Consider the following 15,012-nt stretch of genomic DNA (forward strand, 5'->3'; position numbering starts at 1 on the left):
AACTTAGTTTGGAAGAAAACTCAGTGGCCGGCCACCCCCCCCCCCCCGCGCCTTTTTTTTTTCTTCCTTTATATATATATATATATATATATATATATATATTTAAGTTTCTTAATTTTTAATGAGGTATAAGGAGATGTGTCAGTTTTAATTTAAGTGAAAGAAATATAAAATGGTTAAATCACGTTAGGCAAAACAGAAGGTATTTAACCCTAAACAATTTTGCCTTTTAAAGTTTGAAGGCGCCACACGGTTTGGAACTTTGGCGCTACTCTCACTATAAAATGTGGAAAAAGAGAGAATAGGGATTTTGTTGTGAGAGACAGAGAGAGGTGGCGAATATGGATGGTGCTCTAGATTTTGAGTACGAAGACGCGCTTCTCAGCTCCCCCGTTGTTACCAAGAAAAGGTTCTCACCCAAAAATCTTTCCCATACTTTATTTTACCCTTTCAGTTTGAGTAAATTTCATAAACTTGTTATCTGGGTAGTTACTGTTTATCTTCTTCTTCTTCTTCGTCATTTTTACTGCTGCATCTGGGGTTTTAGGGGCTTGCACTGTAACCATTTATTTCATAGTATTATAATAGTTACTGTCCCTTTTTTTTTCCCCCCGAAAATTTTATCATTTATATCAAATCTTCAGAGTTGATTCAGAATCCCAAACATGCCCTGTTTTCTGTTTTATATTAAACTAGAATTGATTACCGGTAATAAGAACTCATTCGTGGAGCACTGTCTTTGAATTTGAGTTCATGATGTTCTTTAGTAAATTGGTGAAACGCCATGTATTTCTGTGCTGGAATATCTCTTTTTCAATGTTAATCAGGAAGAAGGTTATTGGGTTGGATGATCTTTTGAGTGACTTCTACAAAGAGAAAAGCAAACTTGTCGAGAAGGAGTCTAAACAAGCGAAGGCCCAGAAAAACTACAACTCAGACGAGGATGTCAATACCAAAGAAGCTTCTCTTACTGAAGTGATTGATCAATGCCAAAATCAGGCACAGTAACTTGTCCTATAGTATTCTTCTTCTTTTTAAGATAATGTCACTGTATTACATATCCTCTTTTTGTAAATGAGTATGTGAACTCTTTTATGTAGATGAAAGAAATAAGCGGCGACGAAGATATGTCCATGTGGGGCATGCGGGTTTTTGGAAATCAGGTTAAATAATCAATGAATGAAATCTCTGTGCTGCGTAGCTAATTGCTTGCTTAATTTTCTGAAGTTTTTGAGATTAACCCTATTTGGGATTACTGATGGTTCTTTATGTTTGGCTCCCTCCTTCTCCATGAATTGCAGAAAGTTCCACCGCCTCTGGATTTTCCTGAGCTTGGAAGTTGTGCACTTTTGCAGTCTTTCATGCAGAATGAGCTCAATTCCCTGTTGGAACTCACTTCAGAAAGAGGTGGTTAATTGTTTCTGTATATTTACTTATAAATTGTCACCCCTCATTTCAAATAGATTACTTTTAAATTCCACACCGAAGAGTTTCACACCATAATAGTTAAGTAAAGATTATATTCACTTACCACTTTGATATGTTCTTGCAGGAGACACTTTCCTTGAAGGATTGTTAGCAAATGGCTGGCTTTTAAAACTGGCTTTTACATGTGGTCATGTAGAAAAATCAATAGCCATGTGGGCCTTTAATTTAAGTAAGTACATCCATTTCATATAGCTTGTCCAGTTAATAGTCATCTAATGTTTTCTTTTTATCAGTGTTATATTCATCAAAAGAAGAATTGAGGACATCTGCAGGTGACTTCTGGTGTACTATTCTGTCATCAGAAGATGAGGTGAGCATATACCTTATTTTGTTTCTTGGAAGCAAAGTTTGATTGTTATATTGGAAAAGCGGGAAATTCTTATTGATTGGTATTCTCTGAGTTATTATGGCTTATCTGCTGTCACTTTTGACCTGGTTCTTCTACAGCTTGTCCAAATTGATTGGTTGCCCAGCTATTCTGAATTAAAAGGAGCTCTTGAAATCTATGGATTTCAATTTAATTTTTCATCCAAAAGAGAACCTTTGCTTCCTGGTAAGCTTTCTTGATGCTTTACCAAGTTTTGTCATGCGCAATACATATTGCACAGATTATATTTCATGAACATGATAAATTTATCTATCTTTGTCTTTTTTAGAGTGGTCTCAAAATCTTTTCCACTATAATCTTTGAGAAGTTGGGAAGAGCTTATATATGGGTACACAAGGTTATTATTATTGGCAAGATAGTCTTCCTTTATAATGTGAAAGTACAGTAAAATGCAGAGAGCTGTGGGTCTTTCTACTATTTAGTAATCGATCCCGCTTTTTGTCATCATGAATATGTTTGATAGATATGGTGTCACTGCAACAATTAGTCATATTGGCTTTTTGATTCTCAGTTGCTTTGTTCTCCTTCTTTCCCTCTCCCCATTTTGACACACCCTCAAATTGTTTTGGTTCCGAAAATACTTCATCTTACTTTGACGTATATTGCCCAAGCTGAATTTTATGTTTTAATTTTTCTTTCCTTATAGGTGCAATGTCTTGTTCATTTTTTCAACTTTTATGGTTATGAACTGAACTTGAGTACTATAGCTGATATTAGAGAAAAAATAAAATTTGAAGAAGTTGACTTGCTTGGTGTCTATTTTACTAATTAGTAAAATTCATATTATACAAATGTCATGTATCTTTTTGGGGATCCTGTTGATAAGGATATTCACATGGGTTTTGGTGTTTGGCATGATGATGTGGCGTAGTTATTGTCATCTTCAACAATGACCAATATGCTTATGTGCAATGTGTGGCAGATTATGCTAAAATTGGAACTTTCTTCATGAAGCTGGTTTGGCCATTAACAATGCATTTGATTGTTTTATACCAAATAACTTTAGTTATTAATGAGCATCATAAATTAGAATTCTATAACAAATTGGCAGTTTCCATCATGTCAAAGATCATTCTGCTATGAATACCTTCTCTGTTATTCATGTTGTTTTGACTTGCAAGCGTGTGTTGCCAGTTATGGATAACTATCTTACATGTGATTCAAAATGATTGTGTATCTTGTTAGAGCATTCCTAGTAGCCTCACCAAATTTTACTCACTAAAATAACAAAAAGTACACTTTTAGTTATTTTAACAACTCACTTTTTTTAGAGCACCCGAGCGGTCTTACTATTTTAACAATCTACTTTCACTATTCCATTTAAATATTCTTTTTCAAAGATTTGTTTATTCTTTTTTTAATTATTACAGGAAGAGAGAGAAACGAAAAGCAAAAGAAAGAGAGAGAAATGAGTTGTTTAATCAATAAGTGAGTGAATAGTAATTTTTAAATTTGGTAAGTACTGTTCCACTACTTTTTTTGGTTAAAGTAGTGAGGCTGAAAAGTGGACATTTAGGCCATTTTGGTTAAATTGCCTCACCAAAATAACCAAAAAATGGTTTTGGTGAGGCTGCAAAGAGTGTTCTTAGCATGTTACCCAAATTTGGTTGTATATATATATATAGAGGAAAAAGAAAAAAAAAAGAAAAAAAAAAGTGTTCATTTTTGAAAAAAAAAAAAAAACTATATACGAACAGTTTTTAAGTCTCTAGCTTGATAAGATCCTGTAGATGTGCTTGTCACTGAAGTGAGTTACAGTCTTCATCCCTAGTTCTTTAGTCTGGTCACTAGTGGTCTTGGTGTTATTCTTCCTTTGATGTGGTTTTCCCCTCATATGAGCCTGACAATTGGTATCTGCTTTTAGTGCTGTTATGAGGTGCCTTCTTCTTCTATTGGTTAATGGATGTAGGGGTTACTGTTGCTAGATTCACTTGGATAAATATATCTATATATTTTTCACCTATTTCTTTTTCATAGTTTTGTGTTACATAAAATACCCATAGACTTGTCACAAATTTCATCTCTTTCATTGTTAGGGTCTTTAAACATCTGTTAATCTTGCCTTATAGGTTCTAATTGTGGAGGGCCACCCCAAAATATTAGAGCTTGGATCAGATTTATAGCTGCTTCTTGTCATGTAAGGTAAGTGACAAAGGAACTTCTTGTTTAGGAAACACTTACACATATGTTTGGTGGAACCATGGGCTTTGAGGTGGTTGATCTGTTTGTCAGAATCTGCAAGTGTGGTTACTAATATTTCCTATTGATGCTGCATAAGATGCTGTGGATGATAGAAGGTTTAGGATCTGGTTAATTTTTTTTTTTTTTTCTTTATTGGTATTATATTTTCATTGCAGGGACAAACAGTCTATCTTTTCAACCTCAGAAGCTGAAGAGTTGGTTGAAGTCATTGTTTGTCTGTTCTTAGATCACCAGCTTCATGGTCTGGTGTTGCTTTTGTACGAATGTCTGCAATCACTTATCAGTTACTTCACGGACAAAGAATGGAAGACCAGCTGTAATGAGATTGGAAAATCACTTGCTTGCAGGTTTTTAACTCATACTTGTTTGTTTTGGATATATATTTTATGTATTATGACCAGATATGGTGCCATTTGGATTGGTGATCATCATATTTGTTTTATTGTACAAAGGCATTGATCTCTTTCTCATGATCTTTTATAGCATTTTTTCCCATCGTATTGTATTAATTTGCTGGTCGCATGCATTTCCTTCACTCATTATATATTTATTTAATTTTGCTAGGTTTTCACATTGATAACTTGTTGACAATGGAGATTCAGTACCCTGCTTAGATTTTCGTACGGCCTTTGATTGGTGGGGTAATTGATTGATGATTAGTGGGGTTGGGAAAAAAAACACACCCGTCCAAACCAACCTGAATTTCCTAAGCGAAGCCAACCCATACTTTCAATCCCCAAGTGGTGTTGGTTCGAGATTGATAATAGATTGTGGTTACCGACCATGATTGGGTCCAAAGTCAGAAACCCTAGGACTCATCTCTTCTGTATTTCAACCTCTTCACCATTAGGCTTTCTCTTTGTCTCGACTTGTGTCTTGACTCTATTAAGGCTATAAATGAATAGAATGTTCATGAACATCTCGAACTTGACTCAAGTTTGATGCGTTTATTTAATGAACTGGACTTGAAAAGAATTTAGACTCATATATTAAACAAGCCAAACTCGTATAAACTCTTTTCTATCCGTAAAAAGCTCATATAAACTTGTATAACTTTTTCTTTTTTTTAATAGTATATTATTTTTAACTTTGTAGTAAGACCATCTTAAGGATTTGAAGAAAGGAAAGAGATTCATTTTTCTAATGTGATAAATGTAACTTAAATCCTTGTGATAATGGTTTTTGATATTTATGTGTATATTTATGTATGAATGTACATATATACTCTAAAATATACTTATATAAGCTCGAGATTGGATGTTTTAAGATTGTAGATAAGGTCATAGAATATAATATAAATAGTCTATTTCATAATAGAAAAGTATACAGGATTTGTTACCAATATAAAGTTGGTGAAACTAATTTCTATAAGTTCATAAATAAAATATTAATTTATCTAATTAACTCACTGATTTTAGAATTTTTCATCATCAAAAAATTTATTTACTTAACTCAAAGGCTATAAACTTAACAATGATTAATATAGATTTCCAAAAAGGTATAAATGGTGATGATAGTTAATTAAGCAATTGTAAATAAGCTTGAGTTTGTTCAAAACATAAATAAACTAAGCTTTAACATATAATTTAGCTTGGTGATAAGCTTGAGTTTCATATCCAACCCTTCACATTCCTCTCTCTCTCTAGGTATACATCTCTAGCCCTTAACATTGCATCTTTGAGATCTATGAAGCTTTTGGAAGTCAGATTTACCATTTCTTTCTTTGTTTATCTTAGATCCGTGAAGGTCTGAACTCGACCTTCCAACCTGAGCGTTTAGATTTGGCTCGACTTAGAAACCCTAGGGGTTCGGTACAGCTCAGTAATAGAATACCTTTATCAACCCCCATCTGATCAGAAGTCAGAAACCTTAAATTTCTAAACTGTTTGGGTCAGTACCTAGCCATAGTAATTAGTACCATTTTGTAAAACTCAGTTTATATTATTTACTTGCCTCCTGCTATTCACTTTTGCACTTTCGCTTTCTTATGATTCTGATTACTTGTTGTAAATACAGAGTTCCTAGGGACTTGAACTGCTTGCGGGCTGTGGAATGTATTTCAGGAATCACTACTCGTAGTAAGCAACTTAAAAGTGCAGTTGCCTATCAATTTCTTCTTGTTTGTTTTCATGATAAGGTATTCTCTTTATATTTTGCCTATGCTTTTGTATAGGGACACAACTGATCTCTCTTACGTTCATGCAAAGTTAACAAGACTAAACCCTAATTTTGTTTGTGATTTTATTTTGATGTTAGTTTAATTTACATATCACCAATACATCCATGTTATCATGAACTCTGCTAGCTGTTCTAATCTGTGATTGGTATACAATAATTTCTGCCTCGAGTTAATCAGAGCTTTTGTTCCCTTAGTATATTGTGTTGACAAACAAAAAAACTTCAACTAGTTTAGAGTGACTGTATATTGCAGTTTCATGCACAGTGTTAATGAGTATTAAATCTCTACAGACCATTTATCTTATCATATTTCATTGTTGTTCACAAGAGAGCTGCATCTCCCTGATCATGTCTTACAGAAAATCCCTAGCTATATCTGCAAAAAGCATGAATTTGTTCAACCACAGGACTCTGGCTTCCATGTATAAATATCAGCATAGGGAAGCTCTGTCGAATAAGTTACTCCAAATAATAGCCAACTATTGCTTGACCCTGCTAAACTTCTGTTTGAATTTAAAGTTTTACATCTTTCAATCCAAGTCAGATGGTCTTACAGGTCATATTTTGTAATTCTTCTCTCAGGCTACTGATGAAGAAGGGATCCTGCAACTGCTTATCTCAATTAATGTGAAAGATAAAAGTTGCGATCTTTTCAAGATGTACATTTACTTGGTTTTGGCAGAGAATTGGCTCTTGGTTAGTCAAATGCTTGAAAATAAGCCAGTAATTAATGAAATGTGGTGTCTTTATCTTCGAAACTGTTCTTGCCAAATTGCAAGCACAGACTTAAGGTCTTTTGCATCAAAGGTAAGGAATCAAACTATTTCATTATCTCTGTATATTATAGTGTTTTGATTTATAAAGTACCTTCCTGCCTTGCAGGTTCGTAATAAGGCTTCATATCTTCTACAAGGCACTGTCAACAAATAATGTCAAAGAGTATGTGTGCTATCTATACCAAAAGAGCAAAAGAATTCTTTTTACCCAGTACCTTCATCTAATCTAATCTGTAGAGATGTTTGATACTTATTGCTGTGCATTTTTTGTGAATGGATGGATTCTAAGTTCTAACATCAGGGCATTTGTTATTCTGGAGAGCAGCAGACTGTTAATTATAGTCAAAGTTACTAAATGCAGGAGCTAGCTTCATACTTGTTCTCTTTTATTCTCCATTAACCATCTTGACGCATTAAGAGTAACTTTCTATGGATCTTCAGAGTCAATGACTAGGAAAGTTGGGACCAATTAGTTGTGCCGTGTTCTTAATGATTTGCACGCACTAAGCAGCATGGGCTGCTTTTTATTTGGGAGTATACTGATTAGTGGTTATGTATCATGTTGAAGCCCAATTGCTCGTCCACAGTATTAAGTATATCTTCATGGCCAAAATAGCTTGATTTATTGCCTTATGGATGGTGAAAGCATGAGTATTTCCTTTATATTTGTTTGTTCTGTGTTCATTATAACTCTACTGTAATTACTGAAATTTTGCCTTCATTTATCATCTCTTTGTGTATTGCACTCCTGTGCAAAATTTGCTAGTATATTGGCTAACTTCCCTTCTGGAAACTGTGACATTTTATATTTGCAGGAAATTTAGATGGGTGAATATTTTGAATCCACAAAAATGAAAGCTTGTGATAGATCTCAATGGAATCTCTTTTGGGTAGCATGAGTTGCCCAGATTCTAGTGCAGATGGTTTTGAAGAATGTTGAAGTTTGCCTAATCATGTTGTTCCAACTTGGGAGGGGATTGTAGCTATCCGTATATAAAAATGGAACCTAGTTTCTGGATGTATATAACGTTTTCACACTCACCTATTTATTACACATGCTTTCTTCCTCTTGTTCTTTTTGTAATGCTCCTTGCCGTCAGGGCTAAGTTTGTTAGCTAAATAGTGTCAATGGAAGTTTGTTATTAGCCAAAACCGGGAACCGGAACTGGAGTACCCGGTTATTGATTTTGGGAAACCGGAATTGGGTAACCGGTTCCTGGTTAACCGGCTAGTTCCGGTTTGTACCCGGTTATTCAGACCAGGTAACCAATTTTTAAAAAAATTTGTATTTTGGGCTTATTTTACGTATTGCACCTAAAATAAGCCAATTTTTTGGCTCATAGTTTGCCCATTTTTAAAAAAAAAACTATTAGCATTTTTGTCCCAATAAATTGGGCATTGTTGTGCTTGTTTCAAATAATAAGAAGAAAAAAAAACCTAAAAAGCTCAAAAATCCTAAAAAATCAATATTTTTGCCAATATGGGCCTTAAAAATAAAAATCAAATTTTTTATAATGCCTTAAAAATTATTTTAAAAGCTTACCTAATACAACAACAAAAGCAGAGATCTCACAACAACTACAAACCTAAAGAAAACAATAAAAACAATGACTAAAAAGTAAAAATAAAAGCAAAATTATATATATATATATATATATATATATATATATATATATATATAATTTATATATATATATATATAGTTATAACCGGGTGCCAAGAACTGGAACCGAGGTACCCGATTACCAGTTTTTTCCAACTGGAATTGAAACCGGTTCCCCGATTTTCTGGTCCCGGTTTCCTGGCATTTGTTGACACTCCTACTAAATAGTCTCAGATGAGCAAAGTATTACAAGACGCCCAAAGCCAACATATTTAAAATAATTTAAAACCTCAGCTCTTATTAATGACGCAGAAATGTCAAGATTAGAAAAACTAAATAGTTCTCATAAAACTTTTTCTTCGTTCCTTAAGGGCACTTATTCAAAACAGGATGACATAAAATTTAGGAAAAAATACATTACCTCTCAATGTTTTATTTCTTTTTTAATCTTATCTCTAACGTTTAAAAATTAGCAATGTACTCCAACTAAATTTCTTTTTAATGTAATCACTCCGTAAATAATTTATGTTTTCTCTTACAAAAAAGAAAAAAGAAAAAAGAGGTGGTCAGAGCCACCCCATGGGCCTTTTGGGGGTGACATGTCTGGCCAGAATGAGGGTGGTGAGCCACCTCTACGGTCTATAGGGAAGGTTTGGCCACTCTCAAAGGGTCAAATGGGGGTGGCTGAAACCACCCCCAAACCATTTGGGGGGCCATCATCATTTGGTGAGCCACCCCTAAGGCCCATCAGGGTGGTTTGGTGTAACACCTTGGATATTTAATACAAAATAATAATAAAATTACATGTGCTTTCCACAGATTTATTTACTTTCGTAAATAAGTCTAAAGGGACCTAACTATAATTCACCAAAATAAATTAATAAAATAATAAACCTGAGAGTTATGATAGAGAATTCATGTCAACTATCAGGGAGTTAACTAGAAAAACTACGCTAAACAAATATTAGAGTAAAAGAACAAATAATGATGTGAGCTACATTACAAAACCTTAATACATATCCGAATACAATTACAACAAAATCTCATCAACAAAGCAACCATCATAACCTTCCACTCTCCTGTAGAGATCTTCATACATCCTTAAGCCTGAAGGGAGACTCTAATCTAGTAACCTCTCTTAATCCAACTAGATTTGGAGGACAACGAATGTCCAACAGGTGGAAGAATGAAGATAACAACAACAACCAGGTAAGTCCACAACTTAGTGAGTAAGATACCTCAGAATCAAGCTCATGTTGAGAGCCTAACATGAAATGCAATATAAACAAAAAGCATTTAAAACATCCATAAATGTCACATGTTTTGCAATACAATTTAGAAGATATGTTGTCTACATTATTACGCTACTAAAGAAATGAGTTAAATGTTCGGGAGAAATCCTCAAAGCATAATTATAGTGACAACAATTTTCATCACTTAAAATCATAAAACACGAGAATGTGCTAACATTATAAACATAAGATACTTAATCATCATAACTTTCTTCCATATGGTCTATTCGGGCCCTAAACCCTTTCCCGTTCGGGGTTGTGCGTTCTCGAAAGAACCTCTCATACAACACCAGTGCCCCGATGTGCACAACCTAGTGGTCAACATCATCAACCTGATTGGGTTCGACTTCAAGTGAGCCACACTACTAACAATGCCGTAGGTTGTAACCACCATGTGAACATGGCTACACGTGGTTACTCAGTTGGCCTCTTAGATCTAATGGCAAATCATAACATTAACTGGACCATAGGGTCAAGCCCTTATAATGGTAGCCCATCACACTTGGTCAGTTGGTCACGTCATACTAAATACAATATATTCAATTAACATAATAATATTTTGATAAGTATCAAATATTGCATATTTTGACCCCTTTATTTACATTAGTTAATCCTTTAACTGTGTCGTTATTTAATGTTTTGTGTTAGTTTAGTGTTTTTAATGTTTTGTAGGTTGTTGAAGAAAAATTACAGCTTTAAAGGAAAAAATGCAAAGTTTGGAAGAAATCACACTTTGAGAAGACCTAGATAATGTGGTTAAGTTTAACTCAATGAGATGATTAAATCGAAATTTCTCTAATCGGAGTCAAAATCGGAATAGGATTCGTCCAGATTTGTGTCTTTTTATTGCAGAGCGATTTTTACATAATAACCGTCCGAATTAGGAAAATCCTATTTCAAAATGAACTGTAGTATTTTCAGTTAGCTTTCCAATGCCGCTTGAATCACTTCAATCTGATATTTGATCGGAAAGTTATGGTCAAAATACTAAAATGTGTACAAAATCTGATTTTGAATCCAGTCAAATTTTGACTCTTTTCGATTTAATCCTCTCCTTGATTGGGTTAAACTTAACCACATCATCTAGGTCTTCTCAAAGTGTGATTTCTTCCTAAGGGGCTCCAAATATGCAATATTTGGCACTTATCATCTTTCTTTCTTAAATCACAGCAATGTAAACAATAAAGAACGTGAATCAATGTTTGAAAATCTATAGGCTAACGACATGATCATAAGAAATATGAACAAAATGATTTAACAGTTTATATCAATATAGAATGCTCAAAAGAGTTTTCATTTTCCAGTTCCGTAAGTATTCACTTACCTCGACCAATCAGATGATTCCTCAGACATCATAACCTCTTGCATTGTAAACCAACCTACAAGTTAGATATATGCAAAACATAGACTAAGACACATTCAAGATTGTAAATCACACATTAGAAACCCTAAAACAGGTTTCCAAGCAATTTGGATCAATCTGAAAAGTTTTAGGGTAAATCTGGATAGTCTGTAATCAAACCAAATAGTCTAGGATCAATCTTAAGGGGCAGAGATCGATCCTGGCTAGACTGGGATCGATCCTAGTTGGGAGGATCGATCCTGCCCTGGTTAGGATCGATCTTGCCTGACAGGGATTGATCCTGGTGCTTTCCAACACTAGGTTTGAGCCTTTCGAACCTCCCGAGCACATAATCAAACACCCCGAAACGTACTTATATTTTTGAAAACACTTGGAAACATTCACAAACAATTTTAGAGTTTCAAGGTTACACTCTTGATATGAGATTATCAAAAGTTAACCTTGATTACCATGAACCAATCATAAAATATTACGTGTGATTGTGTTGGTTTAAAACATTGTTTGAATAGTTAAATATAAATACGTAACATAAAATACCGACTTTCATAGAACAATGTAAACATAAAATATAAATTGTACTTTTACTTGAAATCATTGTTTAAATCAAGTAATTTATCCAAAATAATTCATCTTATTATAAAAGCGTATTACTAATCACTTAAACAGTGTAGCTACGTAAAAATATGATAAAACTCAAAAATCATAGTATCGCAAAAGGGAAAACCTTCTATCAGGACCAGCTACAAAACACTATTTTTGCAGCATTCAATAGAATACATACATGTCAGCTAGAATCACCTAATAAAATAGTAACAACAACACTGGATCTTTAAATCCAAAGACCAAAAAAAAAAAAAGAAAAAAGAAAAAAAACCCATTTTTTATCTTATTCACCGCCCCTACCCAACGCCCATTCACTGCCAACCACTACCCAACGCGCATTCACCGCCGCCCTTTCTCAAGGTTTGTTCCTTCAAGCAAGGTGGGTTTTCTCTTTTCTATTAGGAATGGGGGTGGTGGCCGATTAGGTGATGGGTTTTCCAATGGGGTAGGTTTGTTTGGTCGTGAATGACGTGGGTGCTTGCAATCGGGTTGTCGGTGGTAGCTTGCAACGGGTGTGAGTTTTCTGTTGGGTGGGTTTTCTCTTATCTGTTTGGAATGGGGGTGGTGGCCGCCTGGTTGATGGGTTTTCCAATTGGGTTCCAATGAGGGTGGGTTTTCTAGGTTGGTTCGGTTTGGGTTCCAGTGGGGGTGGGTTTTCTTGTGGCTCTCCTCTTCTGAACGCTACCGCCGCCGAAGTTCTCCACCGACCACTGCTTGCGATTTGTTGTCCGTTTGGGAACTTTGGATCAGTTTGCATTATTTCAGGTGAGATTATTAAGGGTTGGGGGTAGATCTTAAGCTCAAATCTCACTGTTATGGAAAAATGTCAAGACAAAATCTAAAAGAGAGGAAGAATTGGTTTTCCATTGTCCTGTCCTTGTTCCTGTTCAGTTCAGAAGTTATTCATCCCACAAACGCTAATTTCTAAAATCTACAGATAATTTCAGCGAAGGCTAGACATACGGTTGAGGTGGGTTTTGGTGGATTCCAGTGGCATTTAGTTGGGGTGGAAGTGGTTTAGGCGTTTGTTTGTTGGTTCAGGAGTTGGAATGAAGGAGAAAAGAGGTGGGGTGGGTTTTATTAACAAAATTTGGTGTTTTCATCCTATTTCATGTAGTGTTCTTTGGTGACGTGTCACAATTACATTGGAGGCTGTAAAACTGATGTTTTACAACATAATCGGATAGTGGGGGCTCTCATCGCAAAAAGGTATTAAGGATAAACATTGAGGGTTAAGGTTTTACCTTGAGAAAATTGAAGTGGAGTGTCATCAAATTTTTGGAAGATGTCAAAGAACATCAATTACGGGTCTGTTTTTGAGTTCTAGCAGTGTCCTAGAACTCTGAAGGCCGGGTTTTTAGTGCATGTGGGTTGTAAGAAGGTTAAGAGGGGTTTACATAGGCTTAGGGTTGAGCTTCTAGGGCTTTGGGTGGTCAAATTTAAATTTCTGACGCATTAGGATCGATCCTAAAAAGTGGAGGATTGATCCTAGTGAGATGGGATCAATCCTCCTGTGTGACAACCCGCTTGCTTAAACATGACTATTATTTAAAATTAAAAAAAAAAAATTTTAAAAAAAAACCCTTATCATGAACAAAGCGAATTGACGCAGTGGCATGGCGATACCGTAGTATGCCATGAACTCATACATTAACCTGATTGACATAATGTATAAGTCTCACAATGATATATGCATCATAACTATGATTCACCAGAGTCCATATTATTGCAGTGGAAACTAAATAACATTATACATAATATAACACATTAGAGCTAACACGTACATTTATGTCAATAAAGTTTACATACAAAATAATGGCTATACAAAAGTATCACATGCGACATGAGCCATATACAAAATATCATATGTCTAAGCATATACATGAATGGTCGACAAAAGAGGACTAACAACTAGTCCGACAAAAGACATTCGGCGCATCATGGCCTCAGACATTAAAGTAGCCCAAATACGTGGCTACATGATCCTTATCTATTGCCTTTGTACCTGCTTCAACAATGTCATTATCTGTGAAGTCGAAACCAAAGTCGCAACCACATAAACTAATAATTGCGTCTGTGTCTCTTTAATAGGTATTGAATTTATTAGTTTTCACAATGAGCCAACCCCTCACTACTACTTACATTTACAATAACTATATTAATATCTATAGCCGACAAAATAAACACTATAGTCTTGAGAGTCATTTGAAATCATACTAAATTAGTTGTGAGAGTATACGTAAAGCCGATCTTCCGCTCTTAGAGCATGCGTATACCAACCCATATAATCTATACGTATTTATATATTGTATAGATTAGCTACACCTATAGACGTGCATTCATTATTTTGGGTGAACACATGTTCATAAGCATATCTAGGCAATAAAACATATGGAAAGTCAATATGCATCGTCTGTCCATAAAAATATACATATGCCCCCCTCCCCCCCCCCCCCCCCCCCCCCCCACACACACACACACACATACACACACATATATGTAAGAGCCCCTACTATCATTTCCATCTTGACAATACCCCTTTTGTAGCCTTTAATTACTATGTGACACATCATCAATTTAAGAAAAATTCAAAAAATAAAAGTGAGAACAATCACACCAAATCAGAGAAAAAAAAAAACTCGTAGCCGACAAGACCCACGCGGGTCCGGAGAGACTCATGCCGGACCCACAGGTCTGGCCGGCGGTGAACACCTTAAACCCCGCCAGCCGTGACCTGCTTCAAAACCCGTTTCTAATGCCTCAAAACCTATTTCTAATGCCCCACAACCCGTTTCTAATGCCCCAAAACCCGATTCTAATGCCTTGAAACCCATTTCTAATACCTCAAAACTCATTTTTGGATTTAAAACTAAAACCTAGAGGTGGAAGCTAACCCTTTAGGGATTTTATCACCCTAAAATTTAGTGTATTTTTCTCCAACTTATTTTTGTGCACTTTTTATATTTTTGCTTATGTGTCTGTTATTGATTAGGGGCTGTAAAAGGGGTTTACTCTGCTTTTTACACTGCTAAACAAAACATCTGAACTTCTTAAAACAAGAAGTCAAATATAAGAAAATTGCTGAACAACTTTCTAATAAACTGTTACAATAAAAAATT

General features: G+C 35.1%; 1 protein-coding gene across 2 annotated transcripts; it reads left to right on the forward strand.

Annotated features, from left to right (window-relative positions):
* Positions 1–260: 260 nt before the first annotated feature.
* Positions 261–8,103, forward strand: LOC132164606 (actin protein 2/3 complex subunit-like protein). 2 transcript variants are annotated; one of them, XM_059575143.1, is made up of 13 exons: positions 261–409; positions 828–999; positions 1,101–1,163; positions 1,302–1,407; positions 1,553–1,657; positions 1,722–1,798; positions 1,936–2,041; positions 3,946–4,018; positions 4,234–4,425; positions 6,095–6,215; positions 6,839–7,063; positions 7,139–7,195; positions 7,848–8,103. In XM_059575143.1, the coding sequence occupies exons 1-12, from the start codon at positions 342–344 to the stop codon at positions 7,184–7,186; spliced, it is 1,356 nt and encodes a 451-aa protein (XP_059431126.1). In that variant the 5' UTR covers positions 261–341; the 3' UTR covers positions 7,187–7,195; positions 7,848–8,103. The 2 variants fall into 2 exon arrangements, with proteins under 2 accessions (XP_059431126.1, XP_059431127.1); XM_059575144.1 differs by having other exon boundaries at positions 6,839–6,952.
* The last annotated feature ends 6,909 nt before the right edge of the window (positions 8,104–15,012 follow it).

Source organism: Corylus avellana, chromosome 8, assembly GCF_965113065.1.
Source record: "Corylus avellana chromosome 8, dhCorAvel1.hap1.2, whole genome shotgun sequence".
NCBI classification, from domain to species: domain Eukaryota; kingdom Viridiplantae; phylum Streptophyta; class Magnoliopsida; order Fagales; family Betulaceae; genus Corylus; species Corylus avellana.